The sequence below is a fragment of the Stenella coeruleoalba genome, assembly GCF_951394435.1.
Source record: "Stenella coeruleoalba genome assembly, chromosome: 5".
NCBI classification, from domain to species: domain Eukaryota; kingdom Metazoa; phylum Chordata; class Mammalia; order Artiodactyla; family Delphinidae; genus Stenella; species Stenella coeruleoalba.
The window spans coordinates 79,453,622-79,467,039 of NC_137150.1; the positions used below are offsets into that span (position 1 = coordinate 79,453,622).

At 38.1% G+C, this 13,418-nt stretch overlaps 1 protein-coding gene across 1 annotated transcript in view; it reads left to right on the forward strand.

Annotated features, from left to right (window-relative positions):
- TMEM39A (transmembrane protein 39A) overlaps window positions 1–13,418 on the forward strand; it is a 31,878-nt gene that overhangs the window by 15,145 nt on the left and 3,315 nt on the right. Inside the window, exons 4-8 of the mRNA XM_079922601.1 lie at window positions 618–701; window positions 2,721–2,875; window positions 8,824–9,172; window positions 9,949–10,136; window positions 12,122–12,242. Of these exons, the coding sequence (XP_079778727.1) occupies window positions 618–701; window positions 2,721–2,875; window positions 8,824–9,172; window positions 9,949–10,136; window positions 12,122–12,242 (897 nt within the window). The remainder of the gene's footprint in view (window positions 1–617; window positions 702–2,720; window positions 2,876–8,823; window positions 9,173–9,948; window positions 10,137–12,121; window positions 12,243–13,418) is intronic.

Sequence of the window (13,418 nt, forward strand, 5' to 3'; positions counted from 1 at the left end):
ATTGATTTTTCATTTTGTTTATTATCACAGTTATATATACAGACTTAGAACTAAAAGGAACCATACACAGCATCTAGGTAATGCTATCATTTTATAAGAAGAAGAGATCAAATATAAGACATGTTTTTAAATCAAGCTAAGGGGAAAAGACTGAATGTATTGATGTATCAGTGATTAGGGAGTTTAGATTAGTAGATGCCCAATTGGATTAATATAAGCTTTCATAAAGAGAGACCAACAGCAGTAACTCTTGAAGCCTGGGAATTTAAATTTGACACTCATTATAAATATGGCATTTTAGATAATTATTCTTGCCATAATTCTGCAGGTTATCACTTGTTAACCCAAAACTGTAATCTTTTCCTTCTAATACAGTAAACTTGCAAAAAAGGAGAAGGTTACATTCCAGATAGTTTAAAATAGTGTTTGAAAAGTTAAAGCAGTTTGTCCTGAAAGAAGTAGAAGGTAGGTAGTCTCTTCAAGGTCCCTCAAATTCCTGTGGTCTGTAAGTGTAAGATGATATAGGACAGTCTTTTGAGGGGGCAAACCTCTTCATGTAGTAGTTCCAACTGGATACACATATTTCTTTCTGATACAGTTATTTGTTTCTCTTACAGAATTTTCATCTCATTGATTACCACCTGGCAGCATTCATCACAGTGATGCTTGCGAGGAGGCTTGTATGGGCCCTCATCTCAGAGGTAACAGCTCATTCACTGTATTCTATCACTTGTAGCTAGAGCTAGTTAGAGGTTGAAAATGTGAAATGTCCAAGTATAATTTGAATGCAATTATAAATTAATTTCTTTACTCTTACATGAATTGTGCTAGTTCTTTTTAAAAGGTTTTCTTACAGTATATTTAAAATTCAAGTGTGATATACTAATTCAACTGTTAGAAATCTCATTTGTCCAATAGGAACTTAGTTCTAGCTTCTGAGTTCTCCAGTACAATCTTTCTAATTTTGATAGTTGCAGTAAAAATAGGATGGATTTTAGGTAACTATTGTTAAGAAGAGTTGTATGTATGTAAATAAAGAGTTGCATCTAAAACATTGTTTCATGTAACATTCATTTGAAATTATTTATATACCATTTGTGGAGTTGCTAGCAAGAGACATTTGTTTGAGTTTACTAAAACTTAGAATTTTAAAATGACAGCATCCACACTTGCATAGGACTAATCTTGACCCTCCCTAGGTTAGGATCTCCTGTTATTTACTCTCCAATAGCAACATACTCTTTTCCTCGTCACACTCATCCCAGTGTCACCAGGGCAGCAGAGCTTGAATGTATTCATCATTTTTGCCTTATTCCAAACCCCAAGCTCTTGTGCTACCTATATGTGACAGATACTACACAAGGTCCTGGGGATACAGTGGCAACCAAGACAAATAAGACCTCTTTTTGAGGTCCTTATGATGTCTTTATGAGGCTGCCCAACCAAGAAAGACAAATATTAAACTTAAATTTATTACTAATCCTAAACATTTGAGAATGGAGGCAATGGAGTAATTCCAGTGGCTTAGATGCCTTCCCTTGACTTTGGCACATGAGGTACATTGGCATGAGGTATGTATCAGGGGAGTGATATGCAACTCTGTCCTGCTGGGCTGAGAACAGCTTGAGCCTACTCTACAGTTCAAGGCCCAGGCCGTAGTATTAATTCAACTGCTTCTTTGCATTTATAAGTAACTACACAAATAGTATATTGTGTATATATTATATATGCTATGTAGTATGTTGGGTAAACTAAGAAATGGATATACAGGAGGGACCTGAAAAACTCCTTCTCCTTTCCCATGTGCTGTTGACTCCAGAAAATTGTTTTTCTGAGTTCTGACACTGCTATTTTAGAGATTATAAGAATCTGTCATTTTCCCCTGCATTTCACTCATTCCTTCCTAGTTCAGTTTGAAAGAAAATGACATTGCAGAGCTTCATGTTTAGACAAGTATGTTTTCTTACTATATTTAATCAGTTTTAAAGATCTGGGATTAAAGAAGAATATTTGAACAGCTGTGATGTAAAGAACTAGAAGTAATGATCATGCATTATTTTCATATTTGCAAAAATCAAAAAAGAAACATTTATATAGGGATTTGTCAAAGAAGATCTGATTATTTTTTGAAGTTTCAGTAATTTATTAAACATTAATTCAGCAAACAGATTGGGGGGAGGATTCAAGGAAAAATAGAAACACTGTTGCTGCTGCTTAGGCCATGGCAGTCTAGTCCAGAGTCAGATAAATTAGTGGCTCACTATCTTTATGTATATAAAAATCACTCATTGGTTTGTTAAAATACAGGTTCCTTGACTTGTGATTTTTGTTCCCTATATCTGGTGGTGAAAGTCAGTAGGAATTTGCATGTTCAGTAAGCAGCCCCAGTAATTCTGATGAGTGTGGTTCATGGAACATACTTTGAGAAGCCCCAGTGTAAATAAATTAGACAATATCATAAGAACTTAAAGGAGGGCTTTGTGAGGGACTATGGGAATTCAAGGAGGAAACAGCTAACTGTCTCTGGAGAGATCGAATCTTCAAGAATGAGGAAGATAAGGTGGGATGGGCAGTTCTTCTTCTTCGTTCCTTCCTTTTTTTTCTTTTTTTTTTTCCCACAGTTTACCTTCCACTAAATCTACTAAGTCCTTACTTGAGTCACATTGCTTTTGAATAAAGTCACTTATAAGCTTTTCTTTTTGGTGCTTCCAAACTTACAGGCCACTAAGGCGGGTGCAGCATCAATGATTCACTACATGGTTCTCATATCAGCTCGCTTGGTGCTACTTACTTTGTGTGGATGGGTACTTTGTTGGACCTTGGTCAATCTCTTCCGAAGCCATTCAGTCCTCAATCTCCTTTTCCTTGGCTACCCGTGAGTACTCCAGTTTTACTATTTTATTATTAAGTCTTAAGAAATTATTTGGGTCATGCAAATGATAGTATAAAAGGGAGGGAAATGAAATTCTTCAGTATAAAGCAGGAGTCCAGAAAATTGGAAAAATCAGTGGTTAGAGTGACCATATAACTTATTTTCTAAACTGGGATACAGCTGGGACAATAGACATAAACTAAGATTATCCCCAAGAGGTATGGCTCTCCTACCAATGAAGAATATTTTCATTAGCTCTGTCCACCAAATAAAATTCATATACAATAAAATTCACAAATCTTGTGTACATATGCTGAGTTTTGATAAATGCATATATCTGTGTAACTCAAAACCTTATCCCAGTATGGAACATCACCATTACTCCAGAAGTTCTTTCATGTCCCTTTCCAGTCAAACCCAATCCCCCTGTCTCCCAGAGGCAACAGTGTTTTTTTGTTTTATTTTGTTTTTTTTTGCCGTACACGGGCCTCTCACCGCTGTGGCCTCTCCCGTTGCGGAGCACAGGCTCCGGACGCGCAGGCCCAGTGGCCATGGCTCACGGGCCCAGCCGCTTTGCGGCACGTGGGATCCTCCCGGACCGGGGCACGGACCCGCATCCCCTGCATTGGCAGGCGGACTCTCAACCACTGCACCACCAGGGAAGCCCGCAACAGTGTTTTGATTTTTTTTTCCACCATAGTTTAGTTTGCCAATTCTAGAATTTCATATAAATGGAATTGTACAGTATGTACACTTTTAAGCTGTCTTTGACTCAGCATGTTGTTTTTGAGATTTGTCTGTGTGATTGCATGTATCAGTAATATTTCATTGTATGAATATACCACAGTTTGTTTATTCTCCTATTGTTGGACACCTGGGTTGTTTCCAGTTTTTGACTACTATTAAAAAGAAACTGTTATGTACATTCTTAATACAAGTCTTTTTTTGCAAAGATACCTTTTCATTCTCTTGGGAGAAATATGTAGGAGTGGCACTGCTAGGCCACAAGGTAGGAGTATGTTTAGTCTTGTAAGAATCTACCAGACTTTTTCCCAAAGAAGTGATACCATTTTATTCTTTCAGCAATTCTATAAGAGTCTGGTTGCTACACATTTTTGCCAGCATTTGATGTTTTCCATTTTAAAAATTTTAGCCGTTCTGATGGTTGTGTAGTGGTATATTATTGTACATATTAGCTTATTAAACTATTTTGCATAGTTTTAACTTGTTTACATTTGGCTAAAACCTTCTTTGTTAGATGTTAACAGATAGCTATCATTTATTAAGCTCTTATTAAGTGTTAAGTGTCGGGGCTAGGTGGTGCTTATAAACATCACCTCATGAAATCATCACAATGACCCAGGAGGTAGTATATTTAGTCTGCTATAACAGATCCAAAATGCTTGTGGCTTTAAAAAGTTAGAAGCTCATTCCTGTCTCCTGTATAGTGTGTATTTAAGTTATCTCGGATAGTTGTGATAGCTCCATGGTGTCAGAACTCAAGCTTCTGCTATCTTTTTGCTCCACCCTGCCTAGCATGATAGATTGTAAGGGAGGCTGGAAAATTAAGTCTTTAGCAGGGCAGCTGTAGCTCAACTAAAAATTCTGTTGCTATGATCCCCATACTGGGCATTAGTCACCTCACTGTGGTCAGGGTAGGTAGACCTTTGTGCTCTCCTGTCCCCTGGAGTGAAGCATTAATAGGCTGAGCACTTAGGTGTTGTCCTTCTCTTCCATCAACTGGCTAAGACAGGACCTAACCACCTTTGACCATGGAGATCCAGGCTGGGTTCTGCTGGTGGCTCACAGAGGTTTGCACCTTCTTTGGTGGCATTGTCTCATGTCATGCTCGGGATGGATTTTTCTATCTCCAGATAGAAAAATCTTTTTTTCTCCACCTTTTTTTCTTACCCTTTTTGGAAACTATCTGTCTCAGTTTGCTCTGCTCTATGCCATAATAAAGACTATTATTTAAGCCCACTTTCATCTTGGTTTTTGTTCACTGTTGGACTGATGTTGAAAGCCATGTTGAACTGTCCGGATGAAGAGGAACAGGTTTTGTGAGTGTTGCAAACTTTGTATACCTCAGTGGGAATAGTATCATGGCAGAGAATAGTGTTCACTCCAGTTGTGGTCTAATTTGCATTGTTGTCCAAGGCCTCTCAGGGTAGACTGCAGGGCTCTGTGGGACTGATGTTGAGTCCTGGATGTCAGAATTTTTGATGGGTTCAGAGGTTACCCTGAGATGAGGACAGTTGTGAGAACCACCAGTGATTTTGGAGCTGCATGAGAGTGGAAGTCGTGTAGTCCAGGCATGTGATTTTTAGGACCCAGGCAGAGTTCCTGGATAACTCAAGTGGAAACACCTTTCATTGCTCACCAGTCTTCATTGCTACTACAACAGAATCCCTCCCATGTACAAGGAGAGGTGATGGAGTTAACCTGTGGTTGGCAGAGTTCTACTGAAAAGGAGATTCAGATTTTTATGTGAAACCAATTTCTGTTAAAACTTAATTGAGCTGTATAGTTGGTATGCATTGAAATGAACATACCTAAAATGTACAGCTTGGTAGGTTTTAATACTTGTAAAGCCACGGATCCATCATCATAATAACAGCATACAACATCAATATCTACCTTCTGACATGTCTCCCAGGACTCCCAGGCAACTACAGTTGATTTACTTTTTTTCCCACTCAATTAGTGTTTTCTAGACTGTTAATATCATTGGCATCTTAATGTTTACTTTTGTATTTGTCTTGTTCTTTCATGATGCATAATTATTTTGAGAATCATCTAAGTTGCAGGTATGAGTAGTTCATTTTCTTCCTGAAAAATAGCAGAAGGGGTTTTGTGGTTTGTTTCCAGTTTGGCCACCACAGATTAACTATGAACATGTGCATAAAAGTCTTCATATGAATATATGGTTTCATATTCTAAAATGAATAACTGTACCCTTATGCATTCCTGTCAACAGTATGGAAGCATTCCAGTTCCCCTGTAGTCCTCACCAGTATTTGATTGGTATGGTCAGAAGTTAAAATATTGGCTGTTTTAAAGTGTGTAGAGGTATCTCACTATAGTCTGATTGCATTTCCCTAATGATTCATAATGTTGAACATTTTTATTGTGTTCATTTGCCAGGTGTATGTCTTTGATAAAATGCCTGTTCTTTTATTTATAACTGAGAAGACAAAAGAATAGTGTTGGAACTTCACTTTTCTTGACTTTGCTGGGTGGAATAAATGTTTCTGCTATTCACACACACACAAAAATTCTGTTGCTATGGAAGAAACAGAACAGTAGCTATTGGCAGACAATTAGCAATCTTTGCCATACTTAAAGACAGATTAAGTGGTTAAAAAATTTTCCCATGGTTAGACAGTTAATGAGAAAGACTCAGGTCTTTTTGATTCAGAGCCCTTGTCTTAACCATTACTCTAAATTCAGTAGTTCTCAAAATGTGGTTCCCAGAACAGCAGCATCAGCATCACCTGGAAATTTGTTAGAAATAGAAATTCTCAGAATCTACCCCAAACTGAAGCAGAAACTCTAGAAAGTATGGCACAGGATTTGTCTTTTAACAAGCCTGCTAGATGATTCTGATGCTAGCTCAAGTTTGAGAATCATTGCTCTATACTGTTTATGGTGCTGCAGTGTAAGCATGAATTTATATGGGTAGTGACAGTATAAAATAAAGGCATACTCAGAGATTGTGTGGCCAAGATGGCAGGAAGTCTTTCTATTGGTTGTACTCTGTTAGGTTCTAATTAAATTCCTTAAACGATTACTTAAGGCACTCATCAACTCAATTCATACAGAGTGAATTTTCTTTGTTATAAACATTATTTTTCATGATTCAGATTTCTTATAAGGTGTATATTTTACATCAATTGTTTCTGTATTTCTAGATTAATATTTCAGCTGTTTGAGTTGGAAACAAATGATTTAGTTATTCTATTTATCAACAATAGCTGGTTGAATCATTTAGAAGGTTAACCCTATCTAACTTGAAAGGCTTATTATGGATCTATCGAGGAATATTTTGGCCAGACTGAAGAGGATTACCATCATCAAATGGCTAGCAAACATTTTCGTTTTTTTAGATATGTAAATAAGCTTTACTCTTGGAGGCTCTCCACATCCCTATAAAACAATGAAATAATCATGTAATTTATACAAGTTTTATGTCTAAATATTTACTAACCCTTTTTAAAATTCATGAATCATTTTCTTTACCTTACAAAGCTCTCCATGCTCTAAGCCTTTGATGTTACCCTGTATCAGTTATCTATTGACATATGATGCTGTAACGAACATCCACAGAGCCATGGTAGCATACCACACTATGTATTTACTGTGTATGTGTTGGGATCAGCTGGAAGTCAGGAGACTCTCCTGATCGTAGCTGGGTTCAGTCACATATGTGGGATTGACCAGCTGTCAGTTTAGGCAACTAGGACAGCTAAGCTCTGCTCCATGAGTCTCTCATGCTCTGGCAGGCTAGCTTGGACATGGTCACGTGAAATTGACAGAGTGGCAAGCTCATTTCAAGCTTATGATCCTAGCATGATACTTTTGCATTTACCCACTCCCATCCTACTACTCCAGGGCACATTCACAGTGGATCCCAGAGCTGCTGCTAACCATCTTCTTAACTCAGCAAGAAGCTCATCCTTTCTCCCTCTATAGAGAACTATGAACAAGTGACGTTTGTTAATTTTTTTAAAATAAAATTTATAACTAAATGTCTTTTTATTTGCTATTTTTAATATCTAAATTTATGTCAGTGAAATGATCATTTTATTTATTGGGTTGGCCAAAAAGTTCATTCTGGTTTTTCGCAAGATGGCACGGAAAAATGCGAACGAACTTTCTGGCCAACCCAATATAATACCTATACATACCTACGTTACAATGTGGAAGTTACTTAATGAGGACTTGGGAAAGTGTTTAAAAGTTTTTTAAGGAACCAAAGTTGGAGCAACTATAAGAAATTATGAAAAGTCTCACAAATTTTCAGTCCTTTAGCCAAGTAATTTTACTTGTAAAAATTTATTTATTGTACTTTTAGAATTGTTTTCATTAATCCGTCAAGTGTTTATTTAGTGCCTAATATGTTTCAGCCACTATTCTAAGCGTCAAGGATATAGCAGTGAACTAATAAGCAGACTAAAATCTCTGGTTCTTGGAGCTTACATTGTAGTGAGGGGAGGATAGACCAAAGGGAAAAAACCCAAAATAAAAAACATGTAAAATATATGGAGTGGTAAGATCAGTGGAGAAAAATAACCAGGCAAGAGGAACTAGGAGTGCCTGTAGAAGTATGGTGGGTGATGTGGTGAGGGAGCCCCCTCACTAAGAAAAGGAAACTTGAAGGGCAAGCCATTCAAAAAATACCAGGTGTACACAAAAATCTGTGTGGGAAGTTACTTATCCCAATGGTATTTATAGTAGTGGAAAGTAAGAAACAGCCTGAGTTCTAACAAGAGAGAAATAGGTAAGTTATGGTATAGCTACATGAGAATACTATAGTACCTTTTAGAATTGTTGCTGAAAAATATTTAATGCCATAAGAAAAAGCTCAATATATACATGCTACATAACCACACACCCAAAGTTAAAACAGCAGTATACAAAACAGTTTATACTGTATGAGGCTAAACATATAAAAGAAAAAGTATAAAGTCTGTGCACCCAACTGTAAAAATGATTATTTCCGGGTAGTTTCTATTGTCGTGATTTTTTGTAGTTTCCTATTCTACAGTGAATATATATTGCCTTTGTGGGAAGAAATTAAAGAGCTTCCCAGATAATGAATTTACTGTCAGCAAAGTCCCTATTATATTACGTTCACTCTGATGAATCATGACTATTTTACTAACACAGTTATATGATCTGATCTTAGGTGGCTTCTGTGGTCTCATTTTCATACTCCCTTTTGTCTACAGGTTTGGTGTTTATGTTCCTCTCTGCTGTTTCCACCAAGATAGTAGAGCTCATCTTCTTCTTACAGACTATAACTACATGGTTCAGCACCAGGCGGTAGAGGAGAGTGCCTCGACTGTGGGTGGCTTGGCCAAGTCCAAAGACTTTCTCTCCTTACTGCTGGAGTCTCTAAAAGAACAGTTTAATAATGCCACACCCATCCCCAGCCACAGCTGCCCCCTGTCTCCAGACCTCATTCGCAATGAAGTAGAATGTCTGAAAGCAGATTTCAACCACAGAATCAAGGAAGTTCTCTTCAACTCTCTCTTCAGTGCCTACTATGTTGCATTTCTCCCCCTGTGTTTTGTGAAGGTAAGTGGTTACTTGCTTTTATGTGCTTCCTGGATTTGTGTGTGAATGACATAAACTGGGTAGTTCTTATTTAATCCCCCTTTTCTCTGTCTCCCCTTTGGCAGCCTGGATGGTGGAGTTCGGCTGCATCTGGAGTGCACTAATACCTGGTTGGTGGATAGATATTTCCATATCTGTGATGCACCCGTGGTGGTCCCCTCTTTTTTTCTTTTCTTTTCTTTCTTCTTTTTTTTTAAGATTTTTTTTTTTTCCACCCAGTTTCTGGGGAGGATAAACTTGTACTTAGAATCCGTATGTGGTAGCTTAAGAGGACTGAGGTTTCAGTAAAATTCAGCCTACCATGGTTGATCTTATCATGGTTATCACGAGTTTCCTTGAATTTAATCTAACCTTTAAACTTTACTTTAGTAGAAAAGAAAAATGGTCTGGATGTCACTTGGGCCCAAAATCTTTTGGGTCATTTCAGTGCCCTTCCTTCACCCATTGAGAAGCATATCTGCAGCTGGAGTGGTCATTCACAGAGAGCATTCACTTCTAGAAAGGAAGCACTTAAAGTATAATCGCCTCTCCCTCCCAACCCTAACTCATACAGCCAGAAAGTCAGGTTGAAGGATTTTGGAGGACTCTGCTCTTGAACTTTCTGCACAGACAGGAGGACAACAAATGCATGGGTGACTCAGAGTGGCATTTGTCTGCAGGGTGTATGTACACGCACCATCCCTGCCTTCTTGCTCACCAGTACATGGATCATTTCTCTCTCTTCTGATCTCTTCCAGAGTACCCAGTACTATGACATGCGCTGGTCATGTGAGCACCTCATTATGGTGTGGATCAATGCTTTTGTCATGCTCACCACACAACTGCTGCCATCCAAATACTGTGATTTGCTACATAAATCAGCTGCTCACCTGGGCAAGTGGCAGAAGCTTGAACATGGGTCCTACAGCAATGCTCCACAGCACATGTAAGTAGGTTAGAGGATAAAACCATTTAACACCTTTTTACATGCTGCTGATCATGTTTATTTGCTCTGTATGTCACTCTTGTTCTTGGCTTTGAACACTTAATTTTTAGTTTTTGTCTACGTGGGTGCTTATCATCCCTCTAAACTGAACGCAGGGGATATTAACTCATTTCCACCACCATCCCCAGTCCCTCCTTAAATGCCTCCTACCTTTCAACTACCCAGTCACTCTAGAATGTGTAATTTATTTCCCAAGCTATAATCTTGGAGTTTTCTTTTCAGTCCTAACCCTTTGCCCAAATTCAAAGAGTCATGACATATTTTTAATTTTCTTTAGAAGACTGTGAGATTCATCTTCTCATCTTCATTGCCACAGCTGAATAGCTGCTAGATAATTGTCTTACACTTAGGCAGCTGGAATTTGCTTCTCTCATCTTTTCTTTCTAATAAATGTAAATTTGTACTAGTGATTTTCCTAGCCCGCATTTTATTTGTTTATTTATTTTTGCTTTTTGGGTTTTTTGTTTGTTTTGTTGTTGTTGTTTTAGCCTGCATCTTTAATTGTGTTTTTCTTTTCTTCTAAACTCACTAATGAATGTTGCCCTGCTTTTCCTAAATTTGAATGAAAACTGTCCCTAAGTGAGTTCTTTCTGAGTATTCCTCTCATTGTGTCCCCCTATTAGTCATTTCTCTGCATGATCCCTGTGGTCCAGAATGACTGACTTTAGAACCCTTTTATTCACTTGCTTCTGAGCCTTTCATCATGCCTCTCTCTCAGACCTGGACCATCTTCATCTTCCTTTTATAATTTGAACATTTCACAAATTTCATCACCTAGAAATTCTTTCCTAATTAAGGGGGACAGATTGAGGTGACATTCCCTTCCCCCTCCCCCTCAGAGTGCTCCCTTCAATTATTTGCCTTGATGTCTGATACAGATTAGCACAGGCCTTCAAGCCCAGGAACTGAAAGAGATTGGGCCAGGCTGAAAAGAAACCCGACTGTGGGCAAAGGACAAATTTCAATAAAAATTGAAAATACAATCCACAGTACTAGTACTGTACATCTTCAGGCTCCTGATGGCACATGGCCATGAGGTGTATCATCATTTTAATGCTGGTAAGTGTGAGCAAGGCCGACGGAACATTTTCTGAACTGGGAAAGCTTCAGGGTGCTAGAATTTTTTTTTTCTTTAACATATTTAAAATGCTGTCCCAGTTCTTACCCTAGGAAACTAACCTTTCCAAAATCAGGAAGAGATGAATTAACTTAGATTTTTTAAAAAGCTTAACCTGAAGATCCCCATCCCCACCCCAACTCCATTACGTTGGTGCTGGAAAGAATGAAGCTTCTTCCATAACTTCTTTTTCCTAGAGAAACCTCTATAAAAAAAAACCAAGAAAGTGGTAAAAAGAAAAGTCTGTGTGTGGGTACCTTGTGTGTCTCTGTGTTCTTCTGTATAGCTTCTCACATATATGAAGCATTTGAAGTGTGTGGTAAATGAATAGATTTTCTGTAGCTTTTTGGGATGTAATTCTGTAGTAAATGTCATGTTAGTTTGATAATGTGTGAATTTCTCCACTACTCTTACTACCATCCACTCTCTCTTCTTGTTTGTTCCCTCTAGCATTTCCACCAATAGACTCTGCTCACTTGGGATTGAGGTGACAGTCCACCTGCTTACACTGGATTTTCTGGCTCATAGATGCCTTCCTTACACATTTATTTCTGCTTGTTCTCCTAAGCCTCTTAAGTCCTTTGACACTGAGTTAACTTTGCAGTTTCTCTCTACTATATAGCAATGAAGTTATAATAAATCCTTTTTGACTGCTTCCAGTTTGACCATGGAATTACTGTATTTTCAGAATTCAGGCAGATGAAGCCTTGAATACTTAATCCTTTCCATAGAAGTATAGCTGGCCTTGCCAGACACTGTCTTATCTGTAATTGCCAATAGGCTAACATTGCATTTCTTTCTCCCTTAGTTGGTCAGAAAATACAATATGGCCTCAAGGGGTGCTGGTGCGACACAGCAGGTGCTTATATAGAGCCATGGGGCCTTACAACGTGGCAGTGCCTTCAGACGTATCCCATGCCCGCTTTTATGCAAGTACAGCTTATTTCTTTTCAAACATAAGCTTAGGAGTAAGTGTTAGGAGGTTATTCTGTGTGTAAGCATCTAGCACAGTGTGTAGCACATACTAGGAAATTAAGGCAGGGTAATTATTTTACTACTATAATGGCCTCTGTCCTTTGGAAATATCTTCTGAAAGGCAGATTGAAGGTGAAAATACCTATTTCTCAATTTTAATAGCTTGACTGATTTCTCTAGTTACATTGGAATTTGTTGAGTCTAGTATTACTTGAAACAAGTACACAATTATTTAAGACTTCCATTTTTCATCTTACAACTTTTATTTGTAGTAGTTTGGTTTAGTGGTGTCCTTATTATAATATATCTGTGTATCCTTAAGCAATATTTAATATAGTAATAATGTGATGGTTTTATTTTTTGGTATTTGTCATATGTATCATCTCCTTAAAATAGTTTGACTTCCCCTTTGAAACTCAGGCAAATGCCATGATCTGTGGCCTTTTACCTTCTCTTGGATTAAAAGGAAAAAAGGCTTAAAAGTTTAAAAGGAAAAAGCAATAGACACCCACTAAATCCAGCTTCTGTTCCATTTGAATTTACACCTTGGGTTATGTTCTATTTGATTTTTCACTTTTCCAGAAAGTGGAAGGCTCTAGGAGGCAAAAGTATTTACTTATAAGAGAAAGGCCAGCTGATTGATGGGAGAGGGGAAAAGAAGGTACATGCAGGGAACTGTTTTTAGTAAAAATGTACATAGTGCAGTGCATTGCCTTTGAATGGAGACCATATTCTGAAAAAGAATTGGAGATTTTATTTATTTTTTAGATGCTTGAATCCCTTTCTCCCTCCCATCACTCCCTCCATCCCTCCCAGTTCCTTATGAGGGTACTTGGATTTCCTGGTTCTGTGGGCGTTTGCTACTAAGGGCCTTTTAATTAAATACTGGAAACTTGCATCAGGGCAGGATGCTTATAAATAATATGGTAGGGGAGGGTGGGGCAAGGTGAAAGGCCTTTGAATGAGGGAAATACCGTAATCTCCTAGACTCCTGTGGGATTGCCTTAAGATGGAGGAGTGGACTTAGGTTACAACTACATAAGCATTTGGTTTCTACACAGAATATTTAATTAAGCCAGCTGAGTTCCACAGGCCATTAAGGACATCTGTTGGCTCTTGCAGTCCCCTGG